We start from the raw sequence: 16,393 nt of genomic DNA, 5'->3' as shown, positions 1-16,393 counted from the left end.
TAAGACATATTCTTCAAAAAGAGAAAACAAAAGTAGCATAAAAAGTTGAAATAAAAACCCATTTTGAATCTGAATTGAGAGGGTTACAAACTTTGAGTGAAATAACCATTGTAAGGTAAATTAGTGAGTTAAATAATAAAAATCAAAAACAATATTTAATGTCTATACATTTACCATATATGTAGCTCCATATGTTCTCAGTCTCCTTGACTGAGAAAAAACATTATCAGATGGGTCACTTGAGATGGAAAATTATCACACTAAAAGATCAAAGCAAAATTTAAGAAAATAGCCATAACATTGGAATCATTAGATGATGAGTATCTTATGCTTATTTCTGTAAACCAAACAGCAAAAAGAACCGACAAGAGTAAGTCAGTCCAATTACACATCAATATATTCCTTAACCATAACTTTCAATACAATGATAATAATACAATACCTGCACTGTATCCCTGTTCTGATTTCTTGTCAGATTGTACTGATTTCTGTGTATAAAGTGAAGACACTAGAAAATTCTGTAAAACAAAAAAATAATGTTTATAAGAATAGTTGTTTTTATAATGTTTTTAAAAGACATTTTCGAAAAGTTGTCTACACTGACACTTACACCGACACCAATACCTACACGGACTCAGGGGTTTCATTATTTTTTTAGACTGGAGGTACCTTTGAGATTATAGGGGGAACCAAACCCAAATGGCGAGGGGTCTTGGGGCCGCTTAAGGCTGGTAGGGGGGCCAGGGGGCAAAGCCCCCCGGAAGCTCCTGGATTTTAGGGATTTCAGCCTTAATTCTTTACTTAAAAAAATAGGGTAAAGTCTGTAATATTTGCTTCAATTTTGGGTAAGTTAACATTGAATCGTTTTTTTTCTAGAGTAATCATCTGAAAATACATTACTTATAATTATTTTGTAATCAGTTATAAAATATGTATGACCATGGAAGTATTATATTGTCAATATAATACTTCCATGGTATGACCTATAATGCAGGGGTTTCATGTGAAATGTTGTTTAAATGTTTTGCATTTGTTCAATTTTGTGGCAAATTCATCATAGGATTCTTGACTATAGTAAGTAAAAATGTTTTTTTTCACTTCTTCAGAGCTGTCTTTTTTTTTTATTTTAGAAGTCTTAAATCTCGTCAGATATTATATTTTGTAAACGTAACACTTATGTTAATTCAGATTGTTTCACGAAGTCTTACACTAAATTTTTCAATCACAACATAGAACACATATCGAGAAAACGGAGATCAGTGACAACGTCCAACGGGAAACGAACTGATTTGATGCGATTAACGATTTTTTGAATTTCATAGAATGTTCACCTTTATTTAACCTTTTATTCATAAAATAATCTGTGATACAAGCTGCTTTCCTTTTATTAGACATAGTATTGCTGTTGTTGTTTAAATTCATCAACAATTTGCCGCTTGAAAATATACTGCTAAATCGTCGCATTTTAAAGCGCTCTTACGATACAGATACAGACACATGGTTTATAATTACTTTGGAGGTGTGCCTAAATTGGCAGAAGATAGATCTATACTTTAACGCGGACCTCGACGAAGACACCTATAAACATACACATGAACGGCGTAGAACGGAGATTATCAAGGAAAGAAAGAAATTAGATTTGAACGATCTTCAAAAGAATATTACACATTTTTTTTTTGTATTTTTATTTTTTCTGCCGGTACCAGACGCTTCCGTAGGCGGGTAAAAGTACCGGGTACCGGGTCTTAATGAATGCACTGCGGACTATAAAAATATAGGGACCGTATCAAAATTTCGAAACATACTGATTGAATGACCTCATAAAACTTGGTTGCAGATATAAAAAATAAAGTTTGTATTTTTTCATATATAATTTTTTATTCAGAATCGGAGCTAGAAACCCCGAATGCTTTCATTAGTTTTGGATTATTTTAAGTAAAGAATTTGTGACATTCCAACTACTTTTTTTTTTATCGTCTCCGTTTTCAGCCATTCAAATGGAATACAGTGTTGCGGTAGAATATACAATTGGCAAATTGGATTGCTAGAAAGAATTCGGAACATTAATAAAGTATCTTATTTCTTATTTCTTATGAAGCAGGCTTAGCGGATATATTAAATCAATGTAAGTCAACAGGTCTTGCAAAAAGTAATAAAAAAAACTGTTAAAACAGAGATATGTCTTGCCTTTTTGTACTTTTGATAATGCAAGTGTTGAAATTAAAATAGCAATACTTTAACATGTAAGTTATGCAAATATTCAAAGTCAATGAACCATGACTGAAGGTACATGGCAAAACAATCTCCATGGAAATGAGATGTCCCAATGCTAATACAACTGCATACCAAATACCATAGACTTATCATAAGTCGTTCCCTTTCACAGGGGTTAAGAAATTTTGTTACAGCTCACTAGCCCAGTGCTAATTTGTAGCAGGATTTTACTAGCCCCGTTGGAAGAACTGCTAGCCCATCAAAACTGATATGCTAGCCAGAGTATGCCTTACAAATTCAGAGTTTGCTGCATAATAAAATGAATTCTATAAGCTTAACAATTTTTATCCCTTGTACAGTAGATTTCGGCAAATCGGATACCCAAAACTTATGTCAGCAAAAAAATATCCCATTAGCCGATATATTCAATTAGTCGATAATTGTATATTCATTGAACATGTTGAATATTCTGCAATAATGAGTTGACCAAATCCGGAGATGGTGCAAGTCTTGACCACTGCTATACATGTATATATAAAAGTATTGGAGTGATTTTTATCAGATACATCATCACGTTTGTGTAAAAAAAAATATCAGCTGGTTATATGTAATGCTCATATTTGTTTTCAGTTTTTAAATCCTATATTTATTAAAATAACTCAAATGACCTCAAATATTTATGTGAATAAATATCAACCATCCACTGTTTGTGTCTTTTATATTTGTTTTATAAACGAGGTAATATCCATATTTATATCTTTCACAGGTAAGCTAATTGTGGGCTATAAATAGATTACAAACTGAGTACAGTCTCTAAACTGAAATTGTATTTGTTATATATTTTATTTCTTTAAAAATCAAATTTATTTGAATATCAATGAAGATTATCATGATTGATGAAATATTATTGCATCAAGTTTAAGTTTACTGAAGACTTTTTATGTTTAGGTCATGGTTCTGGAGGCTTCTTCACAGTATGTAAACAAAACAAAAAGGCGTCCATAACATGTGGTCAAATTTATATCTGACAAAAGTCAGGTTTCTCCTGTCAAAAGGGATTCACATTTATATTGCAATAAATTATTCAGAAGGAGGTATAATCAGTTTATATTATATTTCTCTGATTGCATAAGCAATGTACAATACCCCCTGTACTGAGAAATCGATATTGAATTCAACAGAAAGTACGGGATCCACCCCGAGTTATTTGTTCTATTTTAAAATTAAAACATGTACAAAATCAGTTCAAATTCCAGGAATCCCAGATGACGTAGTTGAAACTGATTGGCTAAGATAGAAAATCTATTTTGGAAACGCCATGAATTTTTTGTTACTAGTCCGTCGGGCATATTGGGTTACAAGTTTTGATTGCCCGAGGCCTAAATGATGTAGTCCCGGGCGTCAGGCTAGTGGATTTTTTAACCCCTGCTTTCAACACACCTAAACACAAACATTGACTTGTAAACTATGTAAAAGTTTCAAAGTCAATGAACCATGATGAGGGGGTGGGACTATATAATCTCCATGGAATGAGACTTGCAAATTCCAATAAATTTGCATACCAAAGAACATTGACTTAACATTAGGGGTTCATCTTACACTGATCTAATCACAAACTAATACATGTAAACTAAGCAAAAGTTTCAAAATCAAACAATAGACTATCAATGGTATTTCTAAGTGTGGTGTAGCATACCTTCTTGTCTACAGTAAATAATGTTCCGTCAGTGACTGCATTCTGAAGGTTGTTATAGGCCTCCTCTAAGCTTGGTGTTTTGTCAACGTTACTCCATCTTCCTGCTGTAATATAAATTTATGAGATCATGTATAGGTTTTGGATAATCTGACTCAGTGATTAATTTAGAGGACACCATTGTACGATTTCAATTTTCAACAAAAAGAAACATAAACAGATCATTTGTGAAAATTAAAGCATCATATATTTTCTGAAGGCTTATATAACTTTTTTCAGAAGAGTTTCTAACATTTTAAAATATTTGATGAACATTTCCCTGAATCTTTACCATTTCTTCATCATATCATTGTTGTGGTTTTACCTTTAGAGATTTTCATTGGCAAAAGAATATTTAAAAAGCCTAGGGATCCCATTACCAAGTGCACTGACCATTTTTTTTATTGAGAACAAATTAGCAAAATCTAGAATTTCACACTTCTTTGGTTTTTGTACTGGTTTCATATGATTTTTTTCCTCAACATTTTGAAGCCATTCAAACTTGTTTTTCATATGACTAGTCAGATTAAAAAAAAGAGTTAATCTAGACAACAAAGAGCTAAAAGAAAGGCTAATAACTGTCCCAAGAAACTTATATTTTTTGTATGGCCTAACCTAGCTACCTTATAGGAAATGGTTATAGATTCTGAAAATATATACTGGTTTGGTATTGAATCCTTTTTATAATTATTTGTAAAGTTGACTCTCATTGTCTCGAACTCAATTGACTGGAGATTTCAGAAGAGTCTAATTTCTGTGGTATAAAATTTTGTTCCATATAAATACAGTTAACTCTCTTTGTCTAGAACTTGGTTGACAAGAAGGATACTTGATTTCATAAAGTTTTCCTACTAGCTTGTAAAATAAACGTATTTTCATTTTAATCCACACTTAAGTTTATGGTAAATATACAAAAATTAAACAAATAGTATTGAATCCATATAGTAAAATTCTAGAGTTAAATTCATTTTAAGGATTGTGACATTCTATACAAAGTTAATGAAAATGTGGAACCTACAAAGATTGAATATTTCCTCATATATATACAAACAATATTTACCTGGCATGGGAGATTTATTAAGCAGAATAAAATATACACTGATAGTTTGGTCTATTAAGCCCTTGGTAATCTACAATTAAACAATACCAACAATTCATAAATCAGCACTCTAAAAATTTATCCATCAAAAGAGGGCACAATTTATTAGAATATTGTTGGCAGTGTGTGGGGTTGCATTTTCATACAGTATATAAAATTTAAATAAGAAATCTGTACAGCTGTCGAATTACCAATTATCAAAAAAGGAATTTGTTTGGGTATAAAATATGTAATGATAAATAAATCTTCTAAAGTCAATGACCTTAATATGTCCACCATAGTAGATATTAACAATACTTTTTACATTGCAGCAATTGTTTTTTTGTGTGTTTTTTTCTATATAAAGAGAGACAACTCTGACTTTATACTCTATATAAACTCTATACTTATTTTCTGACTAAAATAAAAATCTAAATTAATATTACAAACTATGGACGTCATGGAATCTATTTATTCTTGTCTTGGACAACCCACCTCTTCCTGATGAAATTTAATTTTTAAACAAGAATGCAAATGTTGTCATGCTAAGTATACCCTGACGCTGTAATTCAAAGTATCACAAGCACACATAAAAATAAAAAAATATCCTCAATCCACGAAAATTGGTACCCATGAAATTAAATGAATCCCTTTTATTGATATTTATACCTACATAAAGATCAGAGATCCTTGTTAGAGATACTTTAGCTGTTTTACTCAGGAACTGGTGGAGATGATTAAGGTACAGTGATTTCTGGGACAAAATGGCTGCTGGATTATCTACAAATAGTCCTGATTGCATTGAAATGTTTTGCATGTATATAAAAAGCTTCAATGATATCATTGAGGCAGGTTTGGTAAGACACAAATATATTAAGACTAAGTTGGTATGCTTAAATTAAAGAAGAAATTCTATGGTTGCAATCACAAATTGCTCAACAATTCGCCATTTAAAAATCTAAAGATCTATTGGCAATTTCATTGTTTGACCCTTAAAATAAAAATAAGGACATCGTTAGCCAATCACAACGTTTTGGTGTAAACAGATTCTAAAACAGCGATTTTTATACAGTCTCCATCAGTAAATCAAAATCAAATAAAAATTTAGTATGGGTCATAAAAAGTATGCGAAAATGCTAAAGCTAAGATTGCAAATTCCTCAAGCAAAGCAGTCCTTAAATTGTTTTGGTTTTCTGTGTAGGCTTTGTTTTTTTATGCTCTTACAAACAATTAAATGTTATATTTTTAGCTTTTCAAATTTTTGGTTTTTAGAATGCCTGATGGAGGTTATTCTATAAATGTGTTGTGCACATGGAAATCATATTTTTTTCTTTCACATAAAACTGATAAGGCTGTCCTACATTTTCTATCATGTGAGCTGCATTGGATAGAAATCAACCTTAGGACAGACTTTTTTTATTATCTGTTTAACGAGATCCGCCGACTCCAATTTCCCAATTTCAGAATAAAAATAAAAGAAGTGCTTTTTACTTTTATTTTTATTTTTCCCGCCAACTGTTATGAAATCCTCAGAACAAAAATAAAATCTGTGCACAATACCTGCTTTCGTCATCGGTAATATTAAATTTTTACCAAGTCGATGAAACAGCAATTTCAAAGTAAAGAAATTAAAGGCATAAACGATTTATGACTTCAAAAAAGAGGTTAAAGCATTGATTTTTTAAGCTGGTGGCATGTTTTTTCATAAAAACAATTTGTTTAAAACCACTTTCGCCGGTACTTGTTACACGAGAGAGTACATCAAATCATTCTAACTTTCGGCTAAATAAGTTATTACTTCATTTGAACTTGATGAAATTAGCCTGAAGTAAATTTGTAATCCATGTATTGCATTAAAAACGTCATATTCCTTTCCAAAAAGCGTATCAAACATCGTTTATTTTTGTAAAGTTTTCTCCGACATTTAAATTATTGGGTATAGTTTTGAAGAACTACTGATCGGAGTCGGGATTTCATCGGAAGCGGACCCGCTATGACCAAAATCCGGATTCTTGCGATAATGACTACGGACGCATGAATGGCACTGATGACAGACAAAAATTGATCCCAAAAGAAAAAATTACGCATTTCACACGCATTAACGTGAGATATTTTTGATGAATGTTTATATTTCCTTTTTAATGCATTGTTTCAATTTATAAGTTAATGTTACTCAACCATGTCTATTACACTATTAACTTAACGGTTAAATGAATATATCTTTTTAATGAAAAATAATTAATTTCATGAACATGATAACAGAGTAGTTTTTTTAATTGTATTGTATATACAGTATATACAGTATATACATGTAACATACACTAAGAGGTTCCTGACTGGTAATATACATATATATAGTGTATATGCAAGGAGGTTGATATATTTGCCTGGTGCATATGCATGGATCTAAATTAGAGGACATACAGAATCAAAAGATATTTTTTATGTTTATATTAATAGAAGGTTAATATACTGGTCTGTTTTCATTTCATTGTTCTTGTATTTTGATAAATTCTTAAAAAAAAAAAAAAAAAAAAAAAAAAAAAAAAAGGTCACTTATAATGGTTTTATTTTTATTTTTAGTGTCGACTGGACCAACTTAGCACTTTTATTTTTTTTTTTATTTCGTCCCCTCGACCCTAATTTTTTACAAATTTTCTCGTTAAACAGATAAAAAAAAAAGTCTGGCCTTATGCAAGTGCATAAAATTGAGAATGGAAATAGGGAATGTGTCAAAGAGACAACAACCCGACCATAGAGCAGACAGCCGAAGGCCACCAAAGGGTCTTCAATGCAGCGAGAAACTCCCACACCCGGAGGCTTCCTTCAGCTGGCCCCTAAACAAATATGTATACTAGTTCAGTGATAATGGACGTCATACATGTATACATGTGCATGTATGAGTCTTTGATTGATTTTGGAACATTCAAATACAAAACTAGAGGCTCTCAATAGCCTGTGTCGCTCACCTGTATTAACTGATGCTTTGGAAATCATGTAAAATAAGGTTAAAATCACAATTAATAGTATTAGATATTAGATATTATAATGATATCTAAGATTATAACAAAAAACTTCAAAATTTCTGTAAAATTACTAACTCAGGGGCAGCAACCCAACAACAGGTTGTCGGATTTGTCTGAAAATTTCAGGGCAGATAAACCTAAATCTGATGAACATTTTTGCCACCTGTCAGATGCTCTAAATGCTTTAGTTTCAGAGATATAAACCAAAAACAGCAATTTTACCCCTATGTTCTATTTTTAACAAAGTCGGCCATGATGGTTGAAAGGCGGACAAATTTTTTAAACTAGATACCCTAATAATGATTATGGCCAAGTATGGTTAACTTTCTTTCAGTAGTTTCAGAGAAGAAGATTTTTGTAAAAGATTACAAAAATTTACGAAAAAATGGTAAAAATTGATTATAAAGGGCAATAACTCCAAAAGGAGTCGACTGACAATTTTGGTCACAACAACTTATTTGTAGATCTTACTTTGCTGAACATTATTGCTGTTTACAGTTTATCTCTATCTATAATAATATTCAAGATAATAACCAAAAACTGCAAAATTTCCTTAAAATCACCAATTCAGGGGCAGCAACCCAACAACAGGTTGTCAGATTTGTCTGATAATTCAGGGCAGATAGATCTTGACCTGATAATCAGTTTTACCCTTTGTCAGATTTACTCTAAAGGCTTTGGTTTCGGAGATACAAGCCAAAATCTACATTTTACCCCTATGTTCTATTTTTAGCCATGGTGGCCATCTTGGTTGGTTGGAGGGGTCATCAGACTAGATACCCTATTGATGATTGTGGCCAAGTTTGATTAAATTTGGCCCAGTGGTTTCAGAGGAGAAGATTTTTGAAAAAAGCTAACGACGACGGACAACGACAACGGGCCAGGTGAGCTAATAAAAGGTAGATTTTGGTCTGTTTTGTAGGGTTCTTTTATTAACTCATATTTAAAACCATTGCAGACTTTACATAAAGATTTTTTCAAACCGAAAAAAAGTCAACAGATGTATTGATATCCATTTGTATAAGGTTGATTTCTATCCAATGCTGCTCATATGTTGACTACACTGTGACATCTTCAAACATACCTGATTTTATTGCTACATGCAACTGTTTAAATGATGAATCACTATTGTAACACTCTCTAATGTCAAATCTTGATGGATCTATCCGGTTTGGTTGGTAGTTATATATGTTGGTAAAACTTTCCACTTTTAACTGAAAAAAAAACAGTACAACATCGACTAAAATACTATTTTTCTCAATCCACGGAAATTTTCAATTTTCACTACAATGTCAACATTTAAATAGATTTTAAAAAGTGTCTGGTCATCATGTGGACATCACTTTTTTTCTTCATCAGGAAAATCATAATTTGGAAAGTTAAAAATATAAACAGTTGAAGATCTTAAAAACTTAAAGACAGATAGATAGATAGATCAGCAGTCTAGGGTCATATTTTCCTGAGATAATTGCAACCTAAGCTTTTATATAATAATATTGATCAATTTTATTAACTGAAAATTTAGACAAACTGTATCATTTAAATTGCCTTCATTTACTTAAGGGGGTCCAAACCAATAAAGGGGCTACTGGCTATACCAAATTAACCCTAACACAAAAACTAACCTAACACTTACATTAGCCCTTGCACTCCAGCCTAAATCTAACCTAAAACCTAATCTACCATTAACCAAAAAGTAAAAAAAAAGCCATTTGAATCATGCCAGTATCAAAACACTCACTATCATACACTATCTGGTGTATATATCCTATTTGTTATCATAGTATTAATGTATGGACTTTTTCATATTGGCCCTGTAACATGCCCGAGGTATTAATAATGGCCAAGGATGGTTGTAATGGCCACCAGGCAATGCCGAGGCCCATTACAACTGTCCGAGGCCATTATTAATACCAAGGGCATGTTACAGGGCCAATATGAAATAGTCTATATATTGATACTTTTATTAACCAACTTCATTCAAGAACAGTCAGAGTCCATAATTAATATTAAGGATATATGTATCAGGGCCATTATGAAAGAAAACATATGTACTTTGATGTTTCTGGTTACAAATTTTATAATTAAATATGTGTTTGTTCATAAAACATGGCATTATTTTTGAGATGGAATTGTTTTTTATGTGTGTGCACTTGTTCTTTGAGTTTCATTTTTGACAGCTTGAAAAGACCATATATCAATTATTCTTTTTGCATTTACTGTTAACCATTGTCTGTTGAGTTTGAATCGCAATGTTGAAGGCCTTGTAGTGAACTCTAAATGTATAATGTTGTATTGGCTTATAAATGTATAATGTTGTATTGGCTTATAAATGTATAATGTTGTATTGGCTTATAAATGTATAATGTTGTATTGGCTTATAAATGTATAATGTTGTATTGGCTTATAAATGTATAATGTTGTATTGGCTTATAAATGTATAATGTTGTATTGGCTTACTGTGCCCATGGACATGATAGAAGATAAGGAATGAAAATACCATTGATTTTTTTTTAATTAACATAAACAAATAAATCAATATAACAATGTGTCACTGAATTGTTATTTTCAAATAATGGAATATTAGTTGATTTTCAACCTTCATAGATTAAAAAAAAGTTGTCACTTATTTAAAGAAATAAACGGCATTTTGATTTAATCGATGTCCCGTTTCATCTGTTCATAATGCATGGCTGTGATTTCGTAATGCACGGGTGTGATTTCGTAATGCATGACTGAGATTTCGTAATGACTGGCTGTAGCAATTTCTCCGTTCATAATGACCAGTTGTCGAAATTTTCCATTTGTAAAGCATGGGCATTTCTATACATATTGTAGTAAGTTGGTTAATAATTCACATGAAAGAAATGGTCTGACAGATAATCTGGCAGCATTGCTTCCTGTCTTTAATGCAGTGTGACTTTGAGAAGAAGAACGGCAATAAAAGCACTGTTTCCTTTGCTCTTGGTTTTATCAAGTGTGTTAATGAAATTTGCAAAATGTATTAATACATACTACTGTAAATTCAGAAATTATAGTGTGCATTTATTATTGCAATTTTGTCATTTCAGACTAAAATGCGATTTTAATTTTTGCGATATTAAGAAAAATCCTGTTTAATTCATTTAAAAATTTCAAAATGTGAGTTTAAATTATTGCGATTATAACCCTGTTGCATTTTTCACAATAATAAAAACATCGCAATAATTTCTAAATTTACAGTATCCTTTCTGTTCCATTTTAGGTAGGAATCTATTTAGTCTCTTTATTATCAATGGTCTTGACGCGATATAGCCTTTTTGTGCTGAGGTGGTGTAATGCAAACACCTTCAATCAATAGTATCAATGGATTTTACTATAGAATTGGTGTTAAATCTGTGTTTTTTTTAACTGGATTTAAAGCAATTGAATTTGAGAAAACTCTCGCAGAAATAAAATAATCGTTAATGTAAACCTTTAAGCCATCCTGTCTTCTGTGGGCATCATTAACAGAGACATAAACCCCTACAGGTACAGGTTCCAATAAAGGGTTAGACTCTCTTGATCTTGGTCCATCCTTCTTTTCCTGAAATAAATCAAGCATACCGTGTATGCAGGTATAGCAAGATTGACATCTACCAAACAATTCCACTCAAATTAGGGCTACTGGTTGTCTTTAACTTTCAGTGAGGTGTGAGTTTTTTAGCCATGACTTCACTGTGACTTTAAAATGTATTCAACTTTACTCTTTACCTCTATATACTTTAAAACTATATTTCTTTTATCAGTTATTTATAATTTTTTTATTCTTTTATCTTTTATAGATATTTTTGTCTTGGGCTTTTTTATAATGGTCCGTAATTATCTCAGGGGGAATGTGTTCAATAAACATATTTTTTCACTTTTTTTTCTGCTATTCTCAGTGTTCAGATTGTTATGAATATAAACTGTTAACACTGAGATATGTCTCGCCTTTTTAACATTTTGATAGTAAAATACAAATGTTGAAATCAAAATAGCAATACTTTAACATTGAAATTATGCAAAACATTTAAAGTCACTGAACCATGTCTGAAGATATAGGGCCAAACGATCTCCACTGAAATGAGACGTTCCAATGCAAATATTACTGCATACCAAATATCATTGACCTACCACTAGTGGTTTCCCATAAACTGACCTAATCACAAACTAATACAGGTAAACTAAGCAAAAGTTTCAAAGCTGCCCGAAACAGTACACCAAAATCTTGCTTTTTGACTGTGTCAAGGTGAGACAATAAATCATTTAACTTAATATTAAGAATTATAACTCATTTTAATGCTCAACAAAAATATAAAATTGAATATTCAAACATAACATTTTTTTTCCTTCCAAATTTTCTGGTTCTTCAAACTTCAACAATTTTTTGTTTAAAGATTTTTTCCTGCTCTTACACCATTTTCTTGTCTTAATCATGTAACTTATGTTGATGGCCAAAAATTATATCCCTACCTACCTACCCAACCCTACAAGGCATGGGTAGACAACATAAAAAAAAGAATGTGTTAAGGGTGGCCCAAAAAAATAACAATACAAACCAGAAGAAAATAGATCTCATGTTTGAAGTTTGTCACATCATCTACTTTGCCCCAGGACTCCACATTCAAATCTCGGTATAATTTCTAAAAAACATAAAATTATCTTATGGTGAAAAATCAGTAATCTGAATACTGTAAATTCAGAAATTATTGCGAGGTTTTTATTAATGTGAATAATGAGATTTGGTGAATATCGCAATGATAAGAACTTGCATTCTGATATCTTATACATATATCTGTATGCAGATTTTCAGGAAATCGCAATAATAAATCTCGCATTTTTGTCCATTCTTCAAAAAATTACAATAATAAATGCACACAATAATTTCTGAATTTACAGCATTCTCCTGTCTTTTTGCTGAAACGAATGTATACTGTTATACTTAATATTAAACTTTGGTCATACATATACAGATATGATCTTTACAATAATCTTATTGCAATGGGAAACCCCCAAAGTCATTATAAATTAGTGTGTTCAACTGCAATCAGTGTTTTATCTTTGAAAAATGTGAATGAGAGTGATAATTCTGATGGAAAAACTTCAAAATTTGTCCTGTCTCAGTCAGATTTCTTCAAACTAGCATGTGAAACCATTGTCTTTAATAATAGGAAAAAGATACTGCAAAAGTTACCTTCCCCTGATAAAGCATGCTGGAATAATTCACATCTAACAGAGCTATTGGGTGTCTCATTTCTGGTGGCAACAGATAGCTTGGTCTTGGGGTGAGATCATTAAAGCTGGCTGTTAACTCTGTAACACTACAGTTACCATATAAACTGTCTATAACATACTGAACTCCTGCAAATATAAAAAACAAAGAGTGCACACGCTGAAATGTCTCACCTGTTTTACTGACCATTGATTTTATATTGAAAGTCTTAAAGATAAAGGTTTTACTACAAGTATCACATAAAGTTAACAATCTTAAAGATCCAGGACAATTAATGAGGTCAAGGCAAGGCTCGACAATAACGCTTGTCCGATTGTCCGGTACCAGAGGAAAAAAAGGTCGGACAAGTAAAAGCTATATCAAGCTTGTCCGACGGGACAAGTTAAATTATTATGCAGAAAATTAATTTAATCCAACTTTGATGAACACAGTAATTATAAACAAAAAAACAAGAAAAGAAGATAAAAACAAGTATTAATTTGACATGTTTACTTGCAATCGGTAATTTAAAACTGGTTCTTGTGTTAGGTACTTTTTAACAGGTAAAAGGCATATTATTATCGGAAACCAGTCTTACTGATCCGAATCAGCGATGCGCTTTGTAGATAAGGTAACTTTACAAGACAGTTCGTCACCAGCTCGGAAACGATTCGGCTCCAAGTTTAATAGACAGTTTGGCACCGTAGGAGACATATATAATAGACATGATTAATAGACAGTTTGGCAACGCAGAAGACAGGAGACATTTTGGGACCAAGACAAATCAGTACCTGTTTTCCTACCTTATTCTGTTGCTTCATAATAAATACCATACCGTAATTTCTTTAACAAAAATATTTTTTAAATAAAAATGAAGAAATTATTTACCATAAAATTCACAAATCATATTTGATCATATATAGAAAAAAAAACAATACTTGCAATACGTTGACCTATAGTTTTTAATTTCTGTGTCATTTGGTCTCTTGCAGAGAGTTGTCTCATTGGCAATCATACCTCATCTTCTTTTTTTTATTGATTGCATTTGAATAAACTTTTTTCAACTCAAAAGACCAGGATACAAATCCAATAAGTGGACATTGACAGGCCTATCAGACGGTGCCTCATGTGTAGAGTCTGATGAGACTTTGGCATTGATGAAAACTAGAACCTAAGTCCTGTGACATGACCAGATTCAGTTGTTCTCGACTCATATTTTTAAATGGTATTTCAAAAGATATAAATCAAATTCTGTTCTATTGTTTTAATTCATTTTGTTCCTTGAATCAACTTAAAATGCAAAAAGGTTATTATTAAGACTTTTGTTGGACAAGTTACAATTTCATTCGGACAAGTAAGTTTTGGTATGTACTTGTCCTACTGGACAAGTTGGAAAAAAAGTTATTGTAGAGGCCTGCAAGGTCATATTAAAACTGTCACACAGACATGTACACCTTACAATTATTCCATACACCAAATATAGTTGACCCATTGCGGTTCATGCTAAAGATATTATCGCAGATAGTAAGTGCAGTCATAGCTGTTGTATTTTATACGGAAATAAAATATGACATTGGAGTGACTAGCAATTGTTGTCAGCCAATCAAAATTAAGATTCTAATGAAACATACATGTTATGTGATTATTTAAACTTGCATGTTAGATTTTAACTTATAAACCGTACTAGTATCGGTATGCAGAATCTTATCTAATATTATATTTGTCTGCTGTCAGATCAACAATTGAAATTATACACGTACAAAACAATGTCTAGCTTCATAGTACTCAATTTCAAAATAATACAAAATTAACAAGATTTTTAAAGGATTTCAATTCTTTTTTTTCAGGGCAAAATCATAGCTCTTATCATAACTTCTCTGTACAGGTTGATACTAGACACAAAAAAGGTATAAGTTTATTCTCACCTAAATTAAAATCCTGTATCAAACTAATGCTGTCATTTCCATATACTTTTCTGAGACCATTGGATGGAACTTTTGATAAATCAAGTCTGGCAATCTGAGATGTAAAATCGTAATCTACCTAAAACAATATTCAAGCATGTTAAAAGTATGCAGTTGTCCTTATACATGAAAGATATCAGTTTTCACATATATAGATTCTACCACTGTATGAGTGAGATACGATATTTAACTGTCCAGAGTGGATATATATATTGTTTTGCACAAGATTCTGTGGTGGAATCTGTTTCTCTAATGATTTTTAAACGATATGCAGACAAACTCAATCCTTCTTTTCGAAAAATCTGCAAAAAGATGTGTTCTTTTTATCTGACGTCATCAGGCATGGTCGCCTTTTTTCATAACGTCACAATAGGAAATTCAGAGGAAAGCAAAGAAAATTTGACTTCATAATCGAATTTTGACCAATGAAGAACTGAGATCAAATGAACCACACGTTGATAAATAAAAATAATCAACAGACCAGGAAAAGGATAAATCGTGTATGAATTAGAGAAAAAAAATTCTTCAATTATACGCAAATTATTTATTTGAAATAGATATATAATAAGCATGAAAACAAAGACAACTATTAAAAGTTAAGTGCTTTCCTCCTTTTTAGATCCTGTGGAGGATTAGAGTGATATACTATAAACATTTGGGTTAGCTTTGACTTTAATCTATTTCAAAAATATGTATATCTTTTTTGTGTCCTTTGAATACCTTGGTGTTGTTGACAGTTCTTGGATAGTCTGTGTCAAATTCATTCCCTACATATCTGGATTCTAAGAAACTTGATATCATATAGGAACTTGTGTCTTTTTGAAAACCCTATGTGAAACTCCAGATAGCTTTTAGGGTTTTCTGTGTTGTTGGTACATGTATCTATAAAATCTACATTTTCATATCTTACAATTTAATAATAAATAGCTTTGGTAAGATCTGAAAATTTTATTTTTAATGCTCATCAACAAAGTTACATGATTACAAACCTGAATATACATAGGATCCTCCAGTTTAGTATCAGGAGTTCTGCTCATTTTCTCCATTCCAAAACTAACTTGATCAGCCATTTTAGGAACTGGTTTCTTGTCCTGAGAACCAGTACAAATAATGCTTGGTGGGATCTGTAAAAATTAAAACATTAAAATATTTCTTAAGTATGTGGCC

General features: G+C 31.5%; 1 protein-coding gene across 2 annotated transcripts in view; it reads right to left on the bottom strand.

The window, feature by feature from the left end:
* The window catches only part of LOC127721451 (uncharacterized), a 42,375-nt gene that overhangs the window by 4,747 nt on the left and 21,235 nt on the right, over positions 1 to 16,393 (bottom strand). For both annotated transcript variants that reach the window (XM_052228193.1, XM_052228194.1), the window contains 10 exons: positions 16,216 to 16,350; positions 15,188 to 15,305; positions 13,245 to 13,411; positions 12,610 to 12,693; positions 11,505 to 11,615; positions 9,135 to 9,264; positions 5,698 to 5,804; positions 5,007 to 5,076; positions 3,911 to 4,014; positions 443 to 518 (listed from right to left, as the gene is read on the bottom strand). In XM_052228193.1, the coding sequence (XP_052084153.1) occupies positions 443 to 518; positions 3,911 to 4,014; positions 5,007 to 5,076; positions 5,698 to 5,804; positions 9,135 to 9,264; positions 11,505 to 11,615; positions 12,610 to 12,693; positions 13,245 to 13,411; positions 15,188 to 15,305; positions 16,216 to 16,350 (1,102 nt within the window). The remainder of the gene's footprint in view (positions 1 to 442; positions 519 to 3,910; positions 4,015 to 5,006; positions 5,077 to 5,697; positions 5,805 to 9,134; positions 9,265 to 11,504; positions 11,616 to 12,609; positions 12,694 to 13,244; positions 13,412 to 15,187; positions 15,306 to 16,215; positions 16,351 to 16,393) is intronic.

This window comes from Mytilus californianus, unplaced genomic scaffold (assembly GCF_021869535.1).
Source record: "Mytilus californianus isolate M0D057914Y unplaced genomic scaffold, xbMytCali1.0.p SCAF_12, whole genome shotgun sequence".
NCBI lineage: Eukaryota > Metazoa > Mollusca > Bivalvia > Mytilida > Mytilidae > Mytilus > Mytilus californianus.
Note: the sequence above shows the minus strand (reverse complement) of the source record. Positions and strands in the feature narration are given on the sequence as shown.